The sequence below is a fragment of the Festucalex cinctus genome, chromosome 17 (genome assembly GCF_051991245.1).
Source record: "Festucalex cinctus isolate MCC-2025b chromosome 17, RoL_Fcin_1.0, whole genome shotgun sequence".
Classification (NCBI taxonomy): domain Eukaryota; kingdom Metazoa; phylum Chordata; class Actinopteri; order Syngnathiformes; family Syngnathidae; genus Festucalex; species Festucalex cinctus.
In genome coordinates, this window is record NC_135427.1 from 18,201,519 (window position 1) to 18,221,303 (window position 19,785).

The window sequence follows — 19,785 nt, forward strand, 5'->3', positions numbered from 1 at the left end:
TGAGCAATAAATATCACAACATGCATTCCAGTCAAACATTTCATAATTGTTTGAGTGTAACATTCAGAATATTTCGTCATGTCAAACAATTGATGTCATTTTTTCCCCCCCATTTGAATTAAATGATGCAAGTGATGAGAAAAAGAGGACGATCCAAAAAATGTTGACGTCCTCAATACATGAAATGTTGAAAGAATGAACACATAACAGGTGCTCTTCAAATTTGGCAGGCAAAAAAGGTTGATAAAAAAATAATTTGTGAAGCAATTAATTGTGATGAATCATAATTCTAAGATGTGATCAATCTGATTGAAAAAATTAGATTGAAATCTGGTTTTCTTGAAAGACGCCATAACTCCATCCAATCGCACATTCGTCCTTTGCATTGCACATTAGCATGTTAGCGCGTTAGCATCCAGCTGGCGTGCGTGCGTCCAAACACACAAACTTTCCTTCTCTTTGTTTTCTGTTGCAGCTCGGAGGAAACTTCGGAAACTCATAAGTGGGATCACTCATATCTCAAGGCAGCGCACCTTTTACATAAACATTTGCTGAGCACTTTTTATGGAACACACAAAAAAAAAACGGCTTTCTCACATTTTATGGGTGTGTCTTCAATTCACTGCATACACACACGCACACTCGTTTCAATGTAAAGAAAGTGAGCCTTTAAAATTTCAATCTTTTTTTTTTTATTCTGCATGAGTAAAAACATCAACATTGGTGAAATCAAAATCACAAGTCCACAGTTAAAAATGCTTTAAAAGCTTTGATTGACATTTGTTTTTCTGATAGAAAACAACACACACAAAAATGATCTCCAGCCAATGCTGATGAAGTCTATTGACAGGAAGAAATGTTGGAGTGAAAAGTGACGGTGGGTACAACAGGTGGAGCTTGATGGAAAATAAGGCGTCGGCCTTCCAGCATGACAAGATGCCTTCCACGCAGAGGCCCCGCCCAGAAAGGCCTTCGGACGGCTGGCTTCTTCTACATGGGCGGCACCGGCAGGCCCGGCATGGCTGCACAATCACAACACAGCACAAATGCTTTCAAAACACTCATCTAAATTCAATTCTATACGACTGGATATCCGATAGGCCAAGACTTTTGAAGCCGCCATATTACGGCCATATTGCTCCTCCCCAGAAGCCTTTCTCGCCATACCATCCCATACATTTACGGCAGGGGTGTCCAAACGTTTTCATTTGAGGGCCACATACAGAAAATCAGAAGGACGCAAGGGCCACATAATGTTATGAAGAGAAATTGTGTTTAGTCATAAAAATTGTGCAACTAATTTATTTGTGCTTTTGCATATTTAGAAAAATGCTACAGTATATAAACCATTTTATTTGTAATATGGCAGTAGGGTTATTATAGTTTTGGAATTTTTCATTTTAGTTATTTTTTATTCATTTTCAGTGTGGTTCTGTTAATTTTTATTAGTTTAGTTCTTTAAAAAATGCTTAGTTTTAGTTTAGTTTGTTAGTTTTAGTATTAGTATTAGTTTTTTTTTAAACTATGTATTACTTGTGCGCAATATTGAAAAAAACACCATGGGAGCAACGTTATCTGAAAGTGCTTTTCTATTGGCCGCTGCTAGATGATGTCACTTCTGTGTCACATACTTTCAAACGTCATTATTCTGGTTTATATCAAATAAATCTACTAAAAGTCACTTTAAAATCATCCCCAAACGTTCGTGCATTAAATTAATTACAAAACACTAAAACGAAGGACGTTTGCTATAATTATAGTTTTAGTTAGTTTTTGTAAACATAAAATGTAGTTTCAGTTAGTTTTCGTTTTTTAAAAAGCATTTTCGTTTTAATTTTATTTCGGTAACAATATTGTTTTTTGAATTTTAGTTTTTTTTCCCATTCGTTTTAGTTAACTAAAATAACCTTTAATGGCACCTGTTTTTCAATAACCTCCCTTCTTAATTTGACCATCTCCAAACATTTTTATTTAGTTTATTTTATTTGAACTGAGACATTTTTATCATATGTCGCGGGCCACTGAAAAATGGACGGTGGGCCGCAAATGGCCCCCGGGCCGTAGTTTGGACACGCCTAATTTACGGTATTGAAATGAGTAGAAACAGCAGGATTTAGGATGTTTTAAATTTGTTAAACACATTTTACTTAAAACTTGTCTTAAATACATATATAAATTATATGTTAACAAAAGATGCCTCTGCCAAATCTAATATGTGGATCGCTCCTGTCCTCACCTATTTGTCCTGTCCTGTCCTGTTAAACATGTTGCCTTTATTTTGCCTTTTACGTCGTTCAAATGGCTTCATTCAAATGTCTTTCACTTCCTGACTTGAATATTTGTCGATTGTACCAAATTGTCATGATTAGAAAGTCGAAATCTTCCTCGACTGTGGCGTCCATTTTGTGCAAATGCCGAGCTTGCGTTTTGCAATGAAAGTTTCACGGCTGGCAAAGGTCAAGCCAGAGCAATTGCGAGACGCGCGCGCACGTGCGCGTGCACGAGTCACCTTGCAGTCCAGCGTCGAGCCCGCAGTTGTTGTTGGTGGGCGGCGGCGGGGAGGAGGCGGGCCTCACCACAGGAGCAAAGGCGCTCTTGGCTTTGGCGCTGGCAGAGAAGGCGAAGACGCCATGGGCGGAGCCACAGTTGGACGTGCCCATGCTGGGACTGCTCGCCACGACTGAAAGCGCAAACGGAGGCCGTCAGCACGCGAGTGGGCGTCGGCCTCGAGTGGGCGTCGGCCTCCGAGCGGACTCACTGCCGTACGGGGAGTTGGCGGCGGAGCCGTTGAGGAAGTTGGGCGAAGACGCCAGCCCGAGGTTGGGCACGCTGGCGTTGGCGTAGATGCTGCCGCCGGCGCCGTTGCCATAGTTACTCTGCTGGGGGGTGGAGCTCGGGGCGTATCCTCTGGGTGACTGAGGCCCGTTGCGAGCGTATCCGCCTGCAACAAGAAGAAGGAGAAGCTCATGCAGCTTCCGCCTTGCAGGTCTGGGCCCACCTGCCGAACTTTGACCTTGACCGGCGTCGTTGACGTTGACGGCGAAGGAGTTGACGGCCATCATGCCGTTGGACAGCGACGCCATCTGCGCGTGGCCCCGCGGGGGGACGCTGTACAGCGCCTCCGCCATGTCCGAGGCGCGCTTCGCCATCAGCTCCTGACACACACCAGCGCATGATGACCTCTGACCCCCGTTGGCGTGCGTGTGTGCGAGAAGCTCACCTGGTTGCCGGGAGGCATCCCGTACAGCGCCTCCGCCATGTCGGCCGCTCGCTTCAGGAGCACTTCCTGACAAACAGGAAGTGACATCATCCAAGTCATTGGAACGCATCAGATGAGGATTTTTTATTCATTTAATCTATTATTTATTTGCTTATTATCAACCATCCCATCACAAAAACAATTCAATAAGACTTAAGCAGTGTGCGTGTGCATGCGTGTGTGCACACGCGTGCCTATGTGCGTGTGCGTGCAGGCCAATCTCCTTTCTTGCCACATGAGTGCACTCGCTCATTTCATGATTTCACTCTTACAACGCTCTTGTTTGCCAATGGACTTAAACACGCACACACATGCACACACACACACCTTTGTGCGCAGTGAATCATCTTGAATGTTTGTAGAATAAAATGTTTATTTTTGCATGCGTGTGTGTGTTTGTATGACATCATGCATGGAGCAATGTTGAGATTTTTTTTTTTGCGTCGCACGCCGGCTTGTGGCGGCGGATTTTCCACTCGCCAGCTGACAAAGTTGCCTGACAAGCAAAATTATTTGAGTGAAGTCAAACTAATGAAAAAAACTACAACTAAAATTCAAAAAACAATATCAATAACAAAATCAAATAAAAACGGAAATGCTTTTTAAGAAAATCAAAAGTAACTGAAAGCAATTTGATGTTTATATAATGATTGCAAAAATTTGTTTTAGTCTTTGTTAATTAAATGAATGAATGAGCCTTTGGGATGATTTGAAATGTGATTTTTAGTACATTTATTTTGATATTAACTTGGAATAAGGACATTTGAAAGTGTGTCACACAGAAGATTTTTCATCTAGCAGCAGCCAATCAAAAAGCACCTTCACATGACGTCACTCCCAAGCTGGTTTTGAAATATCGTGCACGAGAAATACACATTAAAATAAAAAAAAAGATAAAACTAATACTAAACTAAAACTAAATTAAAACAAAGCATTTATGAAATAACTAAAACTAAAAACTAACAGAACCACCCTGAAAACTAATCAAAACTAACTCTTTTTAAAAAACAAATCAAAATGAGCAAAAATGAAAAATTCCAAAACTACTGTATAATAAACCTGCTGACAAGCAAATTGATGGTGTCAGTGATTGGATAAGGTGCGATGACGTCATCACGCTTACAAAACAAGTTTTTGAAAATTGTCAAGCAAAACCAACGGCAGCGACTTCCTTCAACTGACGAGCCGCCGCAAGAGACGGCGCTCAGTGTACCTAATCGATTGACACCCCAATGAGATCTCATCTCATCATTTGTCCAAGATGGCCGCCCCGGGTGGGCAAGAAATGTTGTATGTATGTTACGTGCTATTGGCAGGTAAAAGCGGAACAGTTGAAAATTGGAAGGTTTGAAATCGGGGAATAAATGTAGAAATTGGAGTGTAAAAAGTAGAAAGGGGTCAGGTGTTAATAATCAAGTATGGCAGGGCTGTCCAAACTTTTTCATTTGAGGGCCACATACAGAAAATCAGAAGGATGCAAGGGCCACATAATGTTATTAAGAGAAATTGTGTCTAGTCCTAAAAATTGTACAAATAATTTGTTTGTGCTTTTGCATATTTAGAAAAATGGTACAGTATATAAACCAATTTATTTGTAGTATGGCAGTAGGGTTATTATAGTTTTGGAATTTTTCATTTTAGTTTTTATTTTGTATTGAGTTTTGTTTTTTTAATTTAGTTTGTTTTAATCAGTTTTCAGGGGTGTTCTGTTAGTTTTTTATTAGTTTTAGTTCTTTAATAAATGCTTAGTTTTAGTTTAGTTAGTTTCATTATTAGTTTTAGTTTTGTTTTGTTTTTTAAATGTGTATTACTTGTGCACAATATTTAAAAAACACCATTGTCGTGACGTCTTTATTCTGGTTTAGATCAAAATAAAAATACTAAATCACATTTAAAATCACCCGCAAAGGCTCATACATTAAATTAATTACCAAAGACTAAAACGAAAGACATTTCTGCTATAATTATTGTTAGTTTTATTTTTAGTTAGTTTTGTAAACATAAAATGTAGTTTCAGTTAGTTTTCTTTTTTTTTTTTAAAAGCATCTTCATTTTTATATTATTTCGTTAATGAAATTGTAGTTTTGAATTTTATTTTTTTCTTTAATTTTAGTTAACTAAAATTAACTTTAATAGCACCCATGTTTTTTAACTGAGTCAAATGCCATTTTTAGCATATGTCGAGGGCCATTAAAAAATGGATGGCGGGCCACAAATGGCCCCCGAGCCGTAGTTTGGACACCCCTGAAGTAGGGTATGGATGGAATATTCATCCCAAAAGTCAAAATGAATGACTTCAATGTTTTGAACGTCACTTTGAAAGGAAGTTGAAGTGTCAGGTTGAATCTGCTGCCATTCATTCCGATGAAGGGGGAATAATTGGGAACAAAACAGGGAATTGTGGGTAAGGCGTGAATATTTGGAATAAAAAAAATGTAAGCAAGCATGCCGTGAACATTTGGAATATGTTCAAATTGGAATGATGAAAATTGGATGGATTATGTGGAAGTAGATGCGTGTCAACAAGTGTGAGGAATCACGGATGGACGTGTGAAGGCCATCACATCATTGAAAAACAAAGTAACAAGTGATGACAATTGCAAAACGATTTCCAACTCTGACACACACACACACACACACAATGATGTGAAAGAGCAAATAAGTGACAATTGTTCTTCCATCATCTCCGTTCTGCTCGGCTGCTCACGGTCCTGATAAGCATCAGCTTAGCAGCCCCCGCGCGTGCGTGCGTGCGTGCGCGCTACCTTGGGCAGCCTCTCGGGGTCTCCAGGGTGACGGGGGATGACCTTCTGTAACCTCTGGAAGCCGTAATCGATGGTGGGCTCGTTCAAGGCTGGCGGGGAGAAACTCGTGTAAATGCCGAACGCACGACGGGTACGCGCGACCTCAACGGCGCCTCACCCGTGTAGACGAAGCGTCCGGGGGCCCCTCTGCAGAAGTGCTTGGACTTGTAGGACAAGGTGACCTCCACCACTCCGGGGATGTGTCGGGGGGGAGTTTGCACACGGATGGCGTGCGGCGTGATCAGCTGCAGCGGACGGCGCTCATTTAGCTGGCGGCGTGTTGTGCGGTCGCGTTCGTTCGCTCGCCCGCTTACCTCGCTCCACACCAGCATGCTCCCGAAGACCACCTGAAGGCCGTCAAAGAAGTTTTCTCCGATGAGGATGACAGTGGCCCCGCCCGTGGTCCATCCCTCGCTGGGGCTCACCGCCTTGATGCACGGACACGCCGCTGACAGACACAAACGGAAAAATGACGTCACGCAAGCACGCATGGAAATGATTTCGTTCGCGTGGACCTCTCAGCTACTTTCACGCACATGCACAGTTAGTTGATAATGGCTCCTCCCCCTTGCGCTTAAGGCTGGGGGTCTCCATGGTTACCATCTTTAATTAGGCTGACTATTAAAGAGGTTGAACGTCTAGCGCACGAACACATGCAAACTCTTCTCCAGGGAGAGTCAGGCTTGCGCTCGCTCTTCTAACCCACAATGCATTGCGCCCTTTCCTCCTTCCAGCAGCAAACAAAGACGTTTGGATGTCGTCAGGCCCTAGTCCACGTGGCAACACAAAACCAAGTGTCGGTCATATTGTCAACATACTGGTGAAAAGATGACAAATGGTTGGATGATGATGATGATGATGATGATGATGATGATGATGATGCGCTTCTGCCGTACCTTCGGACGGGTCCAGTCTCCGAGCTCGTCGGCCATGTTTGGAGTTGTTGTGCACAAACATGTTGTCCGAGACGGCCAGCACGTGCCCGTCCACGTTCACCGTTGTTGACACCACCACCTGGAAAAAAACAAAACAAAAAAAAAACCACACACACACAAATCGCTTGTCTGCTTCATTATCACAACGACAACCGGCAAAACTGATGATGATCACTGATTGTTACGGTGAAAGAAGGAACGGAAGAACCACCTGGAACCTCCTCATGTCTCTTGGGTTGCCGGCATTTTTCAGGCAATTCTGGTTGCACTTGAGGAAGAACTTGAGGAAGAACCTGCAAGCAAAGCAAACCACTTCAACCATATGACCTGTGACCTTTATCTAACATCCCAATGTCCACAGCAACGCACGCCAATTTACGGCAACTTCGGCATCAACACACGTGCGTGCGTGCGTACCTGTCGATGACGACGGGGTCGGACGGCGTCTCGTTTCTGTTTCCGCAGCTTTTCTTATCGCAGCAGCGACTGACGGCACAAACGGCAAAAGTCGAAATCGTTTGCGCCGTCCGTCTGCCGGCGATGGCGATCATCCACTTTACCTGCACATGATCTCGTGTGTCAGCAGAACTCGGCACATCTCCGGATTCTTGTCCTGACCCTCGTAGATGATGGCCTGATGCACACACACACACACACACACACACACACACACACACACACACACACACACACACACGTTTGTTTTTGTATCATTGAGGGGACTTCTCATTGATATAATCATGCCTTACCTTAAGCTCAACTGTCAAAAATGATTGCCGTTCCTTTCCCTAACCTCAACCGGAACCCAATTCAAAGCTAAACTGTAAAATAAACGCTCGACGTTCAAAAAGAGGTCCCAACTTGTGGGGACCAGAAAAAAATGTCCCCACAATTTCAAGTCGGTCCCCACAATGGTAGTTCAACCTGTAAAAACATGCGTGTATGGACCCCACAATGTCGCAAAGAGCAAGGCTTGACCCCTGACCCTAACACTCGTTAGTTGATCACATTAGCATGGGAGGCGGGGACCACAAAACATAAAATCAAAAAGGGACAGAAAATATTTGCACACGTTGATTTACGGGACCGCCGCTAATTCACAAATACATTCAACTCCATCAATAATCAATACCTCACCTGTTTGCTGATGGAATCAATGAGTCTTATGTAGAGGTCCTGCTCCGTCCGCACTCCTGCACGCACACACACACACGCCGTGTTTGAAAAGCAGCAAGATGCGGACGGCCGACCAGCAAATAGAGCGCACCGTTGTTGTAGAGCAGCTGCACTTTGTAATGAATTCCGTTGTTGCTTTTTTCTGCGCTTGGTTCCTACAAGCAGAAAAAAAAGAAAAAGTTGAGCCAAGAGATTGATTTTGTGAGTGTGCGTTTGAGGTCGGTCGGTCGGTCGTTCGGACGTCTTCACCTTCTCCTTCTCCACAAAATCCACGAAGGCGCTGCGCTCGATTTCTACCGGCTGACCCTGACGATCGTACAGCGCCAGCACAAAATGGAAGAAGTTGGACTTGCGCAGGTTGGACGGCGGCTGCTTCTCAAAGTGGGATCGCGATAAGCCCGCCCCGCTGACACGCACACGCACACGCACGCACGCAAATACATTTGCAGAGCAAGAAGGTGTTTCCAGCTCTTGACAAGTTTCACCTGTCGAATGCTGAAATGTCCTTCTTGCGACAAATTCAACAAATCGGAATGAGTGAGCATAATATGTGAAAATGTGACACGATTGCAAGATCAAAAGAAAGAATTTCCCTTTGGGATGAAATGAAGCAAAAACATTTTGCAAAATGCGCATTTGAAGGCTTTCCAAAAGATTTTCAACGTCAACAAAATCAACAGCAGCACAAGCAAAAGCTCCAGAAAAGAACAAAATTTATTTCAATCGAGCAAAAGTTGAAGATTGATCAACAAGATTGATTTGGATCTCATTTTGCAATTTCTTGCTTCATCAACAAAAAACAACAAAAGAGGTCATGTCTGAAATCAAAATGATTCATAGTGACAATATGAACAATAATCATAATGTCAACGATAATAATAGGGAAAAATAATAACAAATACCAATAATAACATAAATAATAATCCTATAGCAATATTTTGCTCTTACTAAATTTTCCATGGAATTCCTGAAATGGAATGTGAATTTTGCCCCCCAAAAAAGTGATGAAGGTAACAAACAAATCAAATATGAAATATGAAATATTGCAAAGATTTGACGACTTCACAGAAAATGATTTTTTGTTTGTTGTTGTTGACGTTGGATGTTTGGTGTGGTCTGTGCGTGATAAGAAAGGGATGAGATGAGATGAGATGTGAAAGGTGCGAATGCGGCAACGGAGGCTGGCCACTGGCGGGCGGGACTCGCCGCCGTCCCACAATCCCTCGGGGCTGTTTTACCTCTGAGCAGCGGCGGCGTCCAGCACGCTGCTCGAATGCATCCACGAGCGAACCGCCAATGGCTCCTCCTTCAGGATCGCCGTGGAGCCCCGCGGGAGGCCGTCCTGAATCCCAAACATCCCGCACCAGGACCAGGACCAGGACGGGGTAGCAGACTGTCTGGCAGGAAAAGGTTCCTTGCTGAATTTGGAGAAAGTGGCCCAGAGGCCAAGAAGAACGTTTGTTAGCCTGCCGGCCGGGAGACTTTTCGTTGTCTTTTTCTTTGTCACGCTTGAAAAGCGAGCGCCCGGGAAAATTTCATTGGGGAATTGACAGGAAAAAAAAGAAGGAAGGAAGGCAAAGATTTGTTCGGCCGCTTTTCCCCAAAGACCAGACGAGGACGAAGACGGCGCGATGACGAGAAAGGCAAAGAGCCCGGCGGCCCCTCAGGACCCGGCGCCAAAACCCCAAAACCCCACGGCCGTGACGTGGCGGTGGTGGGGGCGGGGCCTGCCCATATAAGGTCAAGCCAAGTGTTGGAGAGAGAGCCGCTCCACCAACTGCACAGAAACGCCCACCTTCCTTCAGCCACATCGTTTGCCCCCCCCCACACATCAAATGACAAGAACAAGAGGAAGATGACGATGAAGAGGAAGGTGCTCATGGATGCTTTTGCGCGACTAGAGTGCACTGCAGCACTCAGTCAAAGGTGTGTGCGTGTGTGTGCGTGCGCACTACCATGAAGGAAGTCACCCCAGACTTGAGATGAGAATTGACGCCCTCTAGTGGAAAGTGCAAGCTTCCAACATCACCTTTCATTTTGTGGACGGAAAGGCATGTGAGCGAGCGCTCGCTCACTCGCTCGCCCACATTTGCACATGGGCAGCTCAATCAAATCTCATCAATTCAATCATTTCAATTGGATGACATCAAGTTCTTATTTTCTTTCATTTTGCACTCGATTCCCGTTGAAATGTGCAATTTTGGTCATCTGGTGTATTTCAAACTCATCACGGGACTTGAGGAGCGCTTATCTGATCTTTTTCATGCTTTTCAATTCTTTGTGAATAACTTCAAAGACATTTTGCTGCGCAATGAGTCAAAAGATGAATTCTGCAAGCCCAAATACGAGCAAACATGTTGACAATCGACAATAACGTCAACACGTTACAAATAATACATTCACAATAAAAAAAAAAAAAAAAAATGATTTCATTCATAAATCATGTTTTCTTTGATGGTGTGATACACACACAAATATAGCACATACACATGTCAGAAGTTGAAGCTTGTCTTGATGCATTTGAGAGAATTTTCAAAAGTGTTTTTGCAAAATGGTGAATGCACGCTTGATTCCAAAAGTTGTGTGTGTGGTGTGTGTGTGTGTGTGTGTGTGTGGTGCCTCGACTATACCGATAGTGCCACACGCTGGCGCCATCCTCCTCAACTTTTCCTTCATCTGGACCTCCTGTGTCAACGTGGACGCAATTCTCAAGCGCTTTGGCCACTATAAGGTGTAAAAGCAAAATATACATTATCATTTATAAAAGGGCAGTTGAGGACTTCTGCAAGAAAGCTAAAGAAAAAAAATGTCAGCAAAGGCCCACTGGAACATCTGACCTTTATTTGTGGATGATGTGTGTGGAGCATCCCATTTAACAGCACTTTGCAATCCAATCGGCACTTTGGTTTTTAAAGCTGAAAAAAAAGCAAGACAATGTGGTGATGGATCGGAAGCAAGCCCAAATGAAATGAAATAAAATGAAATGAAATGCAAGCCCTCCCCTCCCCACAAGTAAGCAAATATGTGAAGTGGGTCGCTGTGCTGCCTGCGACTCAACAGACGCTTCCAGCTGACGTCACTGCTTAGCTCCCGCAGCGCCTCCCGGGGGTCAAACATCCCATAACAAATGAAGGCAGCGAGCTTGATTTTTGGCAAGTGTTTTTGTTAAAAGGTGGGCAATATGTCAAGTGTCACAAAGAAACATCCCGAATAGCACACCAGATTACTGCGAATCATTCAAACCAGTCGTTTGGAGCCGCTAGCTACAAAAAAATGAAGTTTGTTGGAGGGCGAAGTGGAAGCCTAAGGTATGTTGTTTTTGTTTGAAAGAGTATGTTGATCACTACTTTCATGGTGTAAATTGTCATTCATGAAATTGTTTGTGTCGTCTTGCTGTATATCGAAGTCTTCGAGCTATCTTAGCTTGCGAGCTGCTAACAAACAGACCGCACGTCGTTTACGACACTTATATTTATGCAAAAAAAGTATGATTGTTTCACTAAAGATATGACACATTCATCACGTCTGCCTCAATTTTACAATCAGAGGTTAATGTTATGACCAACTGTATATGGAGAAAAACAACCTGATATAAAATGATCTGAGCATATCCTCTTACTTTTTGTGGGTGCAAAGCAGTTGCGTCGTCGTTTTGCTCGCAGTCGCGCTAGCCATCGTGCTCGTCTTTCACTCCTCACTGTCTTCCGTCTGGTTTAGAATCCCTGCCGGCTGCCGAAAGAATGATCTCATCTCTATTTGAGCTATGAGAGCATCCGTCGGCTGTGCACAAGTTCACCATAGCATTGGTAGCTGATTTATCAACTGTTTGACCTATTTTCTAGCTCACACTGATTGATTTCTAATTCACTCGCATTGACGTCCTGACCACCACCGCTAGGGGCGCACTTCAACGTGATGTCACACTGGAAGGGTGTATTGATCCTAATCGGGCAGTTGATTGCACTGCATGTGCGCCGGCGCCAGCAGTCCAATTTAGTCCCTCAGAGTCCTCGTCCTCACGTGACACTCATCAGGACTCAAGTCAGGAGTTAGCATCCCCAAGTGCAACGCTTCAAGTCTCCAAATGTTGACGCCTCGGCAGGCAGGCAAGCCCCTTTCCTTTCTCGCATTTTTGACTCGTTCGCTTCCAATATTGTCCTTGCAGGCTGCCCTTTTGTGGACTCTGCCGCCATCTGGTGGACACAGAGGAATTTGCGACACAAGAAGACAGTGAAACAGAAAGGCGAGATCGGGCAGGACTTTTGTTGGACTGCCCACTTGGAACTGTACTCAGGGGGAGTTTTTTTTATTTTGATACTTGACTGGAGTTTGCATCTTTTTTTTTCTGATAACTTTTTGCCATTTGGCCCTGCATTTGTAAACTGGCAATAGCCAGATTCATACTGTCATTGACTCATCCCTCCATCAATTTTCTTGACTGCTTATTCCTCACAAGGGTCGCGGGGAGTGCTGGAGCCTATCTCAGCTGGCTTTGGGCAGTAGGCGGGGGACACCCTGGACTGGTTAACAGCTAATCGCAGGGCACGTGATTGACTCAAGGGAGTTCTCCAAATTGTCAATGTGGGACTGCTCCATGGTGATTTGCTCAGGAAAGGCAGGACATTCTGAACAATATTTCCAGTTGATTGGATGATGCTGCATCTTGTACACATTTGTTTTGACCAATCACGGCCACGGATGAAAATGCCGTCTTCACTCTCGTCGTACGGGGGGTGGGGTGGAAGTACCAACAAATTTACCAGCTAAAAATGCACAAAGCGCCTCTCACTGTTCAACATTGAACCAGGAAACGGTGAGTCATTCTGCAAGAACAAAATTAATTGCCGCATCCATTCATCCATGTTAGGTTAGTAAGTTAGTTAGTAAGTTAGTTTAGTTAGTTAGTTTGTTTGTTTGCCTGGTGTCGGCACTTTCTTCCTGGTTTCGTCACAGCTGCATGTCCCGCCCCCAAACACAATGTTGCTCTGTGATTAGTGGAAATCAACGGGCTCGGTACAAGATGTATGGGGTATATGCCATGGAAGAGGCGGGACTGTTTTTGCACATGAGCTTTGATTCCGGTTCGAGACGTGTGGGCTGCGTCCCTATACTTGCGCTTCCGACTTTGTGCCCCTCGGTTGCGCGACCCGTCGACGGGTGTGAGTGTGTAGTGTGTCGGTCATTTGTCCGAAGCACGTCAGAGAGCTGAGACGCCCTGCGTGCTCCCGCAAAATCCACGCGAGCGTGCGGTTTGGGGGCGCAGGGGTGGGGGATGCGAGTGTTGGAACCCGGCACACACGTCGCAACCCAGAACGGGAATCAAAGCTCATGTGCAAAAACACAAGTCGGAAGTCTCGCCTCTTCCGTGGCATATACGTTTGTGAACTCACAAATGTCGCGAGAATTCATCTTGCAGAGCAACTTCACTGCATTTGAGGACAGAGATTGACTTTCTACTCCAGACACAAAATCTTCCACTGCCATTGGCGACACGCCTTCAAACTGTTGTCAATACAACATGCGAGTTAAGATCTGGATAAGTGGCTTGACTGGGATCTTGGGGACCTGCAATGAAGACCAAAGAAAAAACAACATGCAGAACCGGCTATGAATATTATTGACAATGATGCAATCGATCGAGAGAAGCGAGATCTTCCCCATCCATCACCTTCTTCTATCCGTGAGTTGAATGATTTGTGGCAAACGTTTGTGCCAGCCACTTGAAAAAATCTCCAACCAATCTGAAAAAGCACCAAAAAATGAATGTGTATTTTTTGCCTGCTAATTTTGCATGTGTTGTAGCAGAAGGTGAGCGTGTAGCGAACGCCGGCCAGCGTGACAACAACACGTCGCCAACATTGCAAAGCAAGCAAACTTTTTCCCATGACTTGCGTCCATTTGCAGTTTTTGGGGCCTGGAGAGGAAAATGCGGACTGCAATTCCCATGAGCCTCCTTGCAGCCAACAGACCCCAACACACCCCCTCCGTTCCGCAGCTGTGCACTGAGGAGAGTGGGAGGAGGAAATGGAAGAGGAGGGGGGAGTTTGGAAAAGAATGCGTGGAATTCATTTCCTGTTCTGCAGCTGGGAGAGTTTGAGAGCAGACGAGTGAGCAAAGATGAAGGCGTGAAGGAAGCTCCGATCCCAAAACAAAACAAGGCAGGCAGGCAGGCAGGCAGCAGACGGACGTCCGGCGGCAGCCGGCCATGGCCCAGCCTCTGCTCAAGAGAACCTTCTCCCGGCTGCGAGGCAACAAGACGTCACGCAGGAAGACGGAGACTCAAGTCGACGGTGAGCGTCGGACGCACGCACGTACTCGTCTGTCTCTTCTCTCGCCTCTCAAGACCTGTTTTGGCTCAGTCCGTCAGTCAGGCGGGGAAATAGCGGCCATCTTTCATGCCGTGCCACTAAGCCAGCACTGGTTGTGAGGAAGGCTGACGCGTCTCCGCCTCCAAACGAGTCCAGTTGGGAGCGCGTTCCACTCAGGACAAAAGTTTGCGGCACCAAGCCAACGATCCGACAAATGTGGCTTTAGCGTCAACGTGATTCGGACATGCAGTCATCAACCAGATGGGAAAAGTCAGCACTTGAGCGTCCTTCCATCTGCCAGAGGAGGGAAGAAGTTGATCAGTTGGCTCGACCAGCCTCGCTGTGTGTCCTCCGGCCTAATTGGCATCAGACTTGTGAATAGTGAATAGCAGCAGTGTGTTTGCTGGGCGCAACACAAGGCTTCTTTCACACACACACACATTGAGCCCCCTCCTCTTCTGAGCTTGGCACAAAGTGATTCTTGTCTGTGACGAGAGCAACAGCCTGCCAAATAGTGCACGCGCATGCTGTAAAGTGATCGGTCCGACTTGGTGCGTATTGATGAGCGTCGTCTGTTTTTGCTGCAGATGCGGTGGCGGTCCCGGCCGACGTCAAAGTCCACAAGTGCGGCTCTCCTTTTCTAGCAATGACGAGCAAGGTCGGGGAGGCAGCAGCGGACCCCGAGCCCCGCTCACTCAGCCACATGACCATGAGGCAGCAGTGGGTTTGGCAAGGATCACAAGCTCCGCCCACACATTCACCTGCCGATGCAGACGGAAACACTCCCAAGTTAATGCCAGATAAGGTAAATGACGAGCGTTGTAAATAAAAGAGTGCCAGTTAGACGGGACATCCATATTTGAGCCTTCCTCACCGCAGGCGACCTCCCAGCCAGCAGGCGGCGCCACTGATCCAAGCGTCGGCAACAAGCTGTCAGACAAGCGGGCCTACCTGCAAAGCTTGGACCGCAGCAGTCGCGACTGGGTGCTGGCGTCAACAAAGTCCGACGCTTCGGAGAAGGCCGGCGCCTCATGGCGTGAAAGCGCCAGCCACATTTGGTACAACCCCATCCCGGAGGACGAGGAGCAGGAGGAGGAGGAGCCAGAGAGAGGAGCACGACAGGGACACGCTTGCAAAGACGCCAATGACTCGACTGCAGAAAGTTCAGGTAAGAAGAAGTCACCTTGTGTGTGTTTTTTGTGGAAAATGATCCCGGCGTCTCCTCGGAGCAGACTGCGCGCCCACCTTGGCCAAGAAAGTGGCTGCGATGGAGCGGCTGAGGTCTCCCGGCACAGTGAGGAAACTCTCCCTCAAGATGAAGAAACTTCCCCAACTCCGACGCAGAATCAGTCTTCGCTCCTCGCGTGCTGGCCAAGGAGGCGACGGCGCCTCAGGAAGCGCCGACAAGAACCAGCACGTGATCAGCAGATATCATCTGGATAGCTCCGCCCCTCCCGCCTTGCCCCTGCGCCGCTCATCCAGTAAAGGAGGTGAAGGAGCTCAATGAGTGTCGTCATTTGCCGTCCAAACGTGACACACCTTTCTTTAGGTTACTTGAGTGACGGGGACTCACCCGAACCGCCGGCGCGGCAAGCCAGTGATGTGGCGTCCTTCCCGCTGTATGTGGCCTCTGAGCCGTCGCCGTGCTACCAGCGCGTCAACGGCTTGCTGACCGTGCACCTTCTGGGGCTGGACCGCATCAAGTCGAAGGAGTAAGCAGAAAATTCCAAACGGAACCCTTACGGTCCTCAAAGATGCACCGTGTGCGTCTTTTGTACCATGTAGCGAGTGGATTTCTTTCCAAGGCTCCACTTCCTGTTTTTTTTGCAGGTCCGATGAGAGCAAAGACATTTTTCTGGCAATTCAGATCGATGGGACGATTCGAGCCAGGACTTCCCTCCTGAACCTGCAAGGCCACAGCCTTTCTTTAAACCACACCTTCCACCTGGAGCTGGAGAGGGCGTGGCAACTCCGAGTGCTGGTACTCAGACCAGGTAGGACCGCTTTCGCCCGGCGTCATCGGCAGGCGCTCATGTGACCGTCCGTCTGGGTTCGGTCAAACAGCTCGGCCAGAGTCGGAGCGGGCCAGGAACAGAGTTTGCTGTCTGGGGGGAGTCGACATCCCGACACTCTTGAAAGGTACGCGACAGCAAATGGCGGCGATCCGCGTCATGGCAACCGTTGATGCTCATGATCGATTTGTGCGTCAGGAAGTCGCAGTCGGCAGCTGTGCGTCCAGCTGGAACCGACAGGCCTCCTTTACATCAAACTGTCACTGCAGGAACAATGGCAGGCGCAGGTACGAGCGTAGAAACAACCACGTAGGACTTCCCGTTGTGGGCAGCCTCCAGCAGATGATCCCAATTTGCATCCTTTTTAGTTTGCCGGCCAGTCGAGCACCCCCGCTCGTGTGTTTGGGGTTGAGCTGCGCCACCTGGTGGAGGAAGAAGGATCTCCCCGTCCAGTTCCTCTGCTCATCCAGAAGACGGTGGCGGAGATTGAGCGGCGAGGACTGAAGGTAGCGCCCGGCCGCTTGCCGGCAAACAAACGAACGAACGGCATCTGTTTTGTGACCGCTGCCCTTCTTCAGACCGTGGGCCTGTACAGACTGTGCGGTTCGGCTGCCGTCAAGAAGGAGCTGAGGGAGTGCTTTGAGACGGACAGTTCAGCCGTCCGCCTCGGGGAGGATCGCTATCCCGACGTTAACGTCATCACAGGCCAGTGGGCGCGTTTGTTGCGATGGGGACACGACGCATCGATGAGTCGCTGTCATCACAAGTCCCATCACATGCCACTTTAGAACCTTCAGCTTGACGCGTCTTCTCAAGATGAAGTGTGAAAGTTGAATGTGTCGTGCTTGTCCAGGAATCCTGAAAGATTACCTGCGCGAGCTGCCATCTTCGCTCATGACAGCCGCTTTGTACGAGGCGGTGAAGGACGCCATGAGCGGACGGGCCCCGCCCGTCCCGCCGGCCGGCCCCGACCTTCGCCTGGCAGAGGACACGGTGGCGCTGCTCTCCTGTCTGCCGGCAGCCGAGAGGGTGAGGCGGCGGCTAGACGCCACTTCCGCCATTGGGTGATGGATGCCAACCAATTGTCTCTCTCGCTCTCTCACATAGGCCACGTTGACGCTCCTGCTGGACCATCTCAGCCTGGTGGCCTCCTTCAGCCATCGCAACAGAATGACGCACCAAAACCTGGCCGTCTGCTTCGGCCCCGTGCTCCTCAAGCAGACGCGGGCGGGCCCAGTCACAGGAGGGCCGAGAGGGGGGACGGCTTTGTGCCAAACCGACGCTGCCGTTGACTTCAAGGGTCACATTGAGGCCTTGCACTACCTGCTGCAGTTGTGGCCCGGTGAGAGGAGGGAGCGAGAGAGCGGCGGCTTCCTTTTTTGCGACCGAGTCGAGAATTTCATTGCTATTCAAGTGCCATTCTGATGAATCCTGCGCTAAGCCGAATAATCCACAGCAGTGCAATACGGCTGCCATTTTCTGCCATCTGCCAGTCGCCCCCTGCTGGCAAAGTGCTTGAAATGGAAATGTCACCAGCCAGCCCACGGGCAATTTGACCTCAATTGCAGTTGACTGCAGGGGGTGACAGGCTACTGCAGCAAAAAACAGCCTCATTGGATGGATGAAAAAGGCAAAAAAAAACACAAAAAACTTTTGAAGTCCCAAAGACACTGAAGTGATTCCTGGGTCTGCTGACGTATATGACATCGGTTTCTTTGAATTGGCTCAAGCTGTTGACAATTAATTGATAATGTTTTGACTGTTTCTTAAATGTACTTGGCTGGTAACTCAAAGTAATGTTGACACCATCTGCTCATATTGGCTAATTTTCGGAATGTTTTTCACATGAAACGTGATTTGCATAACAGAGCCTTACAATTGCTGTCTTTCCCAATATCACCATTGGAGCATTTGGAGAACAGTGATGTCATAACTGAACACTTTCTTGTAAAGAAATACGGAAGCCCATTTTGGAACACAAATGTCACGTTGGGATTGTACCACATTAAATTATTGTGAAAAGCTTTGAAAGGTTCTTCGCAGCCAAATGTGTTTTGATATTCATCTATGAAGACAGCATTCATCAGAATGGCGTGTTTGGATGATGGGCTTTGGACTTATCGGACTTGACTCGCGCTCAAAAGAAAAACAATAAAAAAGTTGGTGGGTCATCATCATGTCTTTGTTCCACAGTGCCGACCCGGCGAATCCCAGCCGACGATGTCGTCCCCGCCCCACCTTCCCCCACGCTGACCCACGAGAGGCCGGACCATCCCGCTTTGGAGGAGGAGCAAGAGGAGGTGGTGGTGTCGCGAAGGGGGCGGGACGGCGCGGCCCGCATCGACAGTCCACCCCCCATCAAGCGCTACGCCGGCGACTGGAGCATCTGTGGGCGACAGCTCGCGTCTGCGCAGGAAGCCGATTACGACGAGGTGGCCGCAAGCCCAAGTGAGCAAACTCACCTTTGACCTTTTTGACGGATCCACTTTTCAACATATTTGCGTATTTCCTACAATCTTAAGTCTCTTTTCTTTTGTGATTCAAATGATGTTTGACTGCTTTTGACTCTCTTTTGCGACGTCACATGGTTGTAGGCAGCGAAGATGAGGAAGATGAGAAAGAGGCGTGGCTCCAAGGAGGCAGCAGAGCACGCTGTGTGGAGGAGGTCCTGGATTTTGACGCCCCCTTTAACTGCCGACTCAGCCTGAAGGACTTTGACAGCCTGATTAACGACCTGGACCGAGAGCTGGCCAAACACATCAACATTTGCATGTAGACACGCACCACCAGGAGATCAAGCCAAAAACCGAGCCAGCTGATTGGCCACTTGATTGATGGATTGTCCGACTAGGAAGTTGACTGAAGAGTCTCAAATGAGCCAACTTGACTTTTTGCTCTCTTAAAGTCATACATAGACGAGAAATTTTCAGCACTGTCACCTTCCACTGGAGATGGCCGATGAGCCAATTGGGAAGGTTGCTGACATAACATTTGACATGAAATTGCATCCTTTCCATGTTCGCACATCAAAACCTGCTACTGTGGATGCATTTCTTTTGGACTCCTGCTTGCACCGACTGATGAAATCAGATGAAGGTAGCAAGTTGATGGATGGAGATCAGCATGATGGTACCAAGCGTGTGAGTGATGAGATGACGTGTCAGTATTCTTGTATTTTGCACAATTTCACAATGCACTTGTTTTACAAAAAACAAAATAAAAGTCATGACTTTTGCCACACAAAAATGGTTGAGGGGAAATATGCAGGGGGAATAAAAAAAAATAAAAATT

At 47.1% G+C, this 19,785-nt stretch overlaps 2 protein-coding genes across 10 annotated transcripts; one reads left to right on the plus strand and one right to left on the minus strand.

Annotated features, from left to right (window-relative positions):
* Nucleotides 1-711: 711 nt before the first annotated feature.
* On the minus strand, nucleotides 712-14,957 carry ebf3a (EBF transcription factor 3a). Of its 9 annotated transcripts, none has more exons than XM_077503567.1 (19): nucleotides 14,490-14,955; nucleotides 13,565-13,915; nucleotides 11,012-11,089; nucleotides 10,805-10,898; nucleotides 9,413-9,592; nucleotides 8,424-8,580; nucleotides 8,266-8,329; nucleotides 8,136-8,191; nucleotides 7,559-7,632; nucleotides 7,416-7,484; nucleotides 7,210-7,291; nucleotides 6,882-7,077; nucleotides 6,378-6,511; nucleotides 6,182-6,308; nucleotides 6,025-6,113; nucleotides 3,221-3,286; nucleotides 2,759-3,155; nucleotides 2,510-2,680; nucleotides 712-1,022 (listed from the first exon to the last, which is right to left on the minus strand). In XM_077503567.1, exons 2-19 carry the CDS (start codon nucleotides 13,656-13,658, stop codon nucleotides 991-993), a joined length of 2,160 nt encoding a protein of 719 aa, XP_077359693.1. In that variant the 5' UTR covers nucleotides 13,659-13,915; nucleotides 14,490-14,955; the 3' UTR covers nucleotides 712-990. The 9 variants fall into 9 exon arrangements, with proteins under 9 accessions (XP_077359693.1, XP_077359692.1, XP_077359694.1 ...); XM_077503566.1 differs by having other exon boundaries at nucleotides 13,565-13,739; nucleotides 13,843-14,955; XM_077503568.1 differs by having other exon boundaries at nucleotides 2,759-2,941; nucleotides 2,999-3,155; nucleotides 13,565-14,954.
* syde1 (synapse defective Rho GTPase homolog 1) lies at nucleotides 14,157-19,739 on the plus strand. Its single transcript, XM_077503564.1, has 14 exons — nucleotides 14,157-14,464; nucleotides 15,070-15,287; nucleotides 15,362-15,650; nucleotides 15,715-15,972; nucleotides 16,032-16,194; nucleotides 16,313-16,476; nucleotides 16,547-16,621; nucleotides 16,693-16,781; nucleotides 16,863-17,000; nucleotides 17,073-17,199; nucleotides 17,348-17,523; nucleotides 17,602-17,836; nucleotides 18,688-18,942; nucleotides 19,089-19,739. Exons 1-14 carry the CDS (start codon nucleotides 14,380-14,382, stop codon nucleotides 19,268-19,270), a joined length of 2,454 nt encoding a protein of 817 aa, XP_077359690.1. The 5' UTR covers nucleotides 14,157-14,379; the 3' UTR covers nucleotides 19,271-19,739.
* The last annotated feature ends 46 nt before the right edge of the window (nucleotides 19,740-19,785 follow it).

Excerpts from the sequence above, each read along its gene's own strand:
- ebf3a (XM_077503567.1), bottom strand. The coding sequence starts at position 13,658 with ATGGCAGTGGAAGATTTTGTGTCTGGAGTAGAAAGTCAATCTCTGTCC. Across the intron at positions 8,192-8,265 it reads GCAGCTGCTCTACAACAACG|GAGTGCGGACGGAGCAGGAC; the intron begins GTGCGCTCTATT and ends GTGTGCGTGCAG. Across the intron at positions 7,292-7,415 it reads GACCCCGTCGTCATCGACAG|GTTCTTCCTCAAGTTCTTCC; the intron begins GTACGCACGCAC and ends CTTTGCTTGCAG.
- syde1 (XM_077503564.1), top strand. The coding sequence starts at position 14,380 with ATGGCCCAGCCTCTGCTCAAGAGAACCTTCTCCCGGCTGCGAGGCAAC. Across the intron at positions 15,973-16,031 it reads CCGCTCATCCAGTAAAGGAG|GTTACTTGAGTGACGGGGAC; the intron begins GTGAAGGAGCTC and ends ACCTTTCTTTAG. Across the intron at positions 17,524-17,601 it reads GTCTGCCGGCAGCCGAGAGG|GCCACGTTGACGCTCCTGCT; the intron begins GTGAGGCGGCGG and ends TCTCTCACATAG.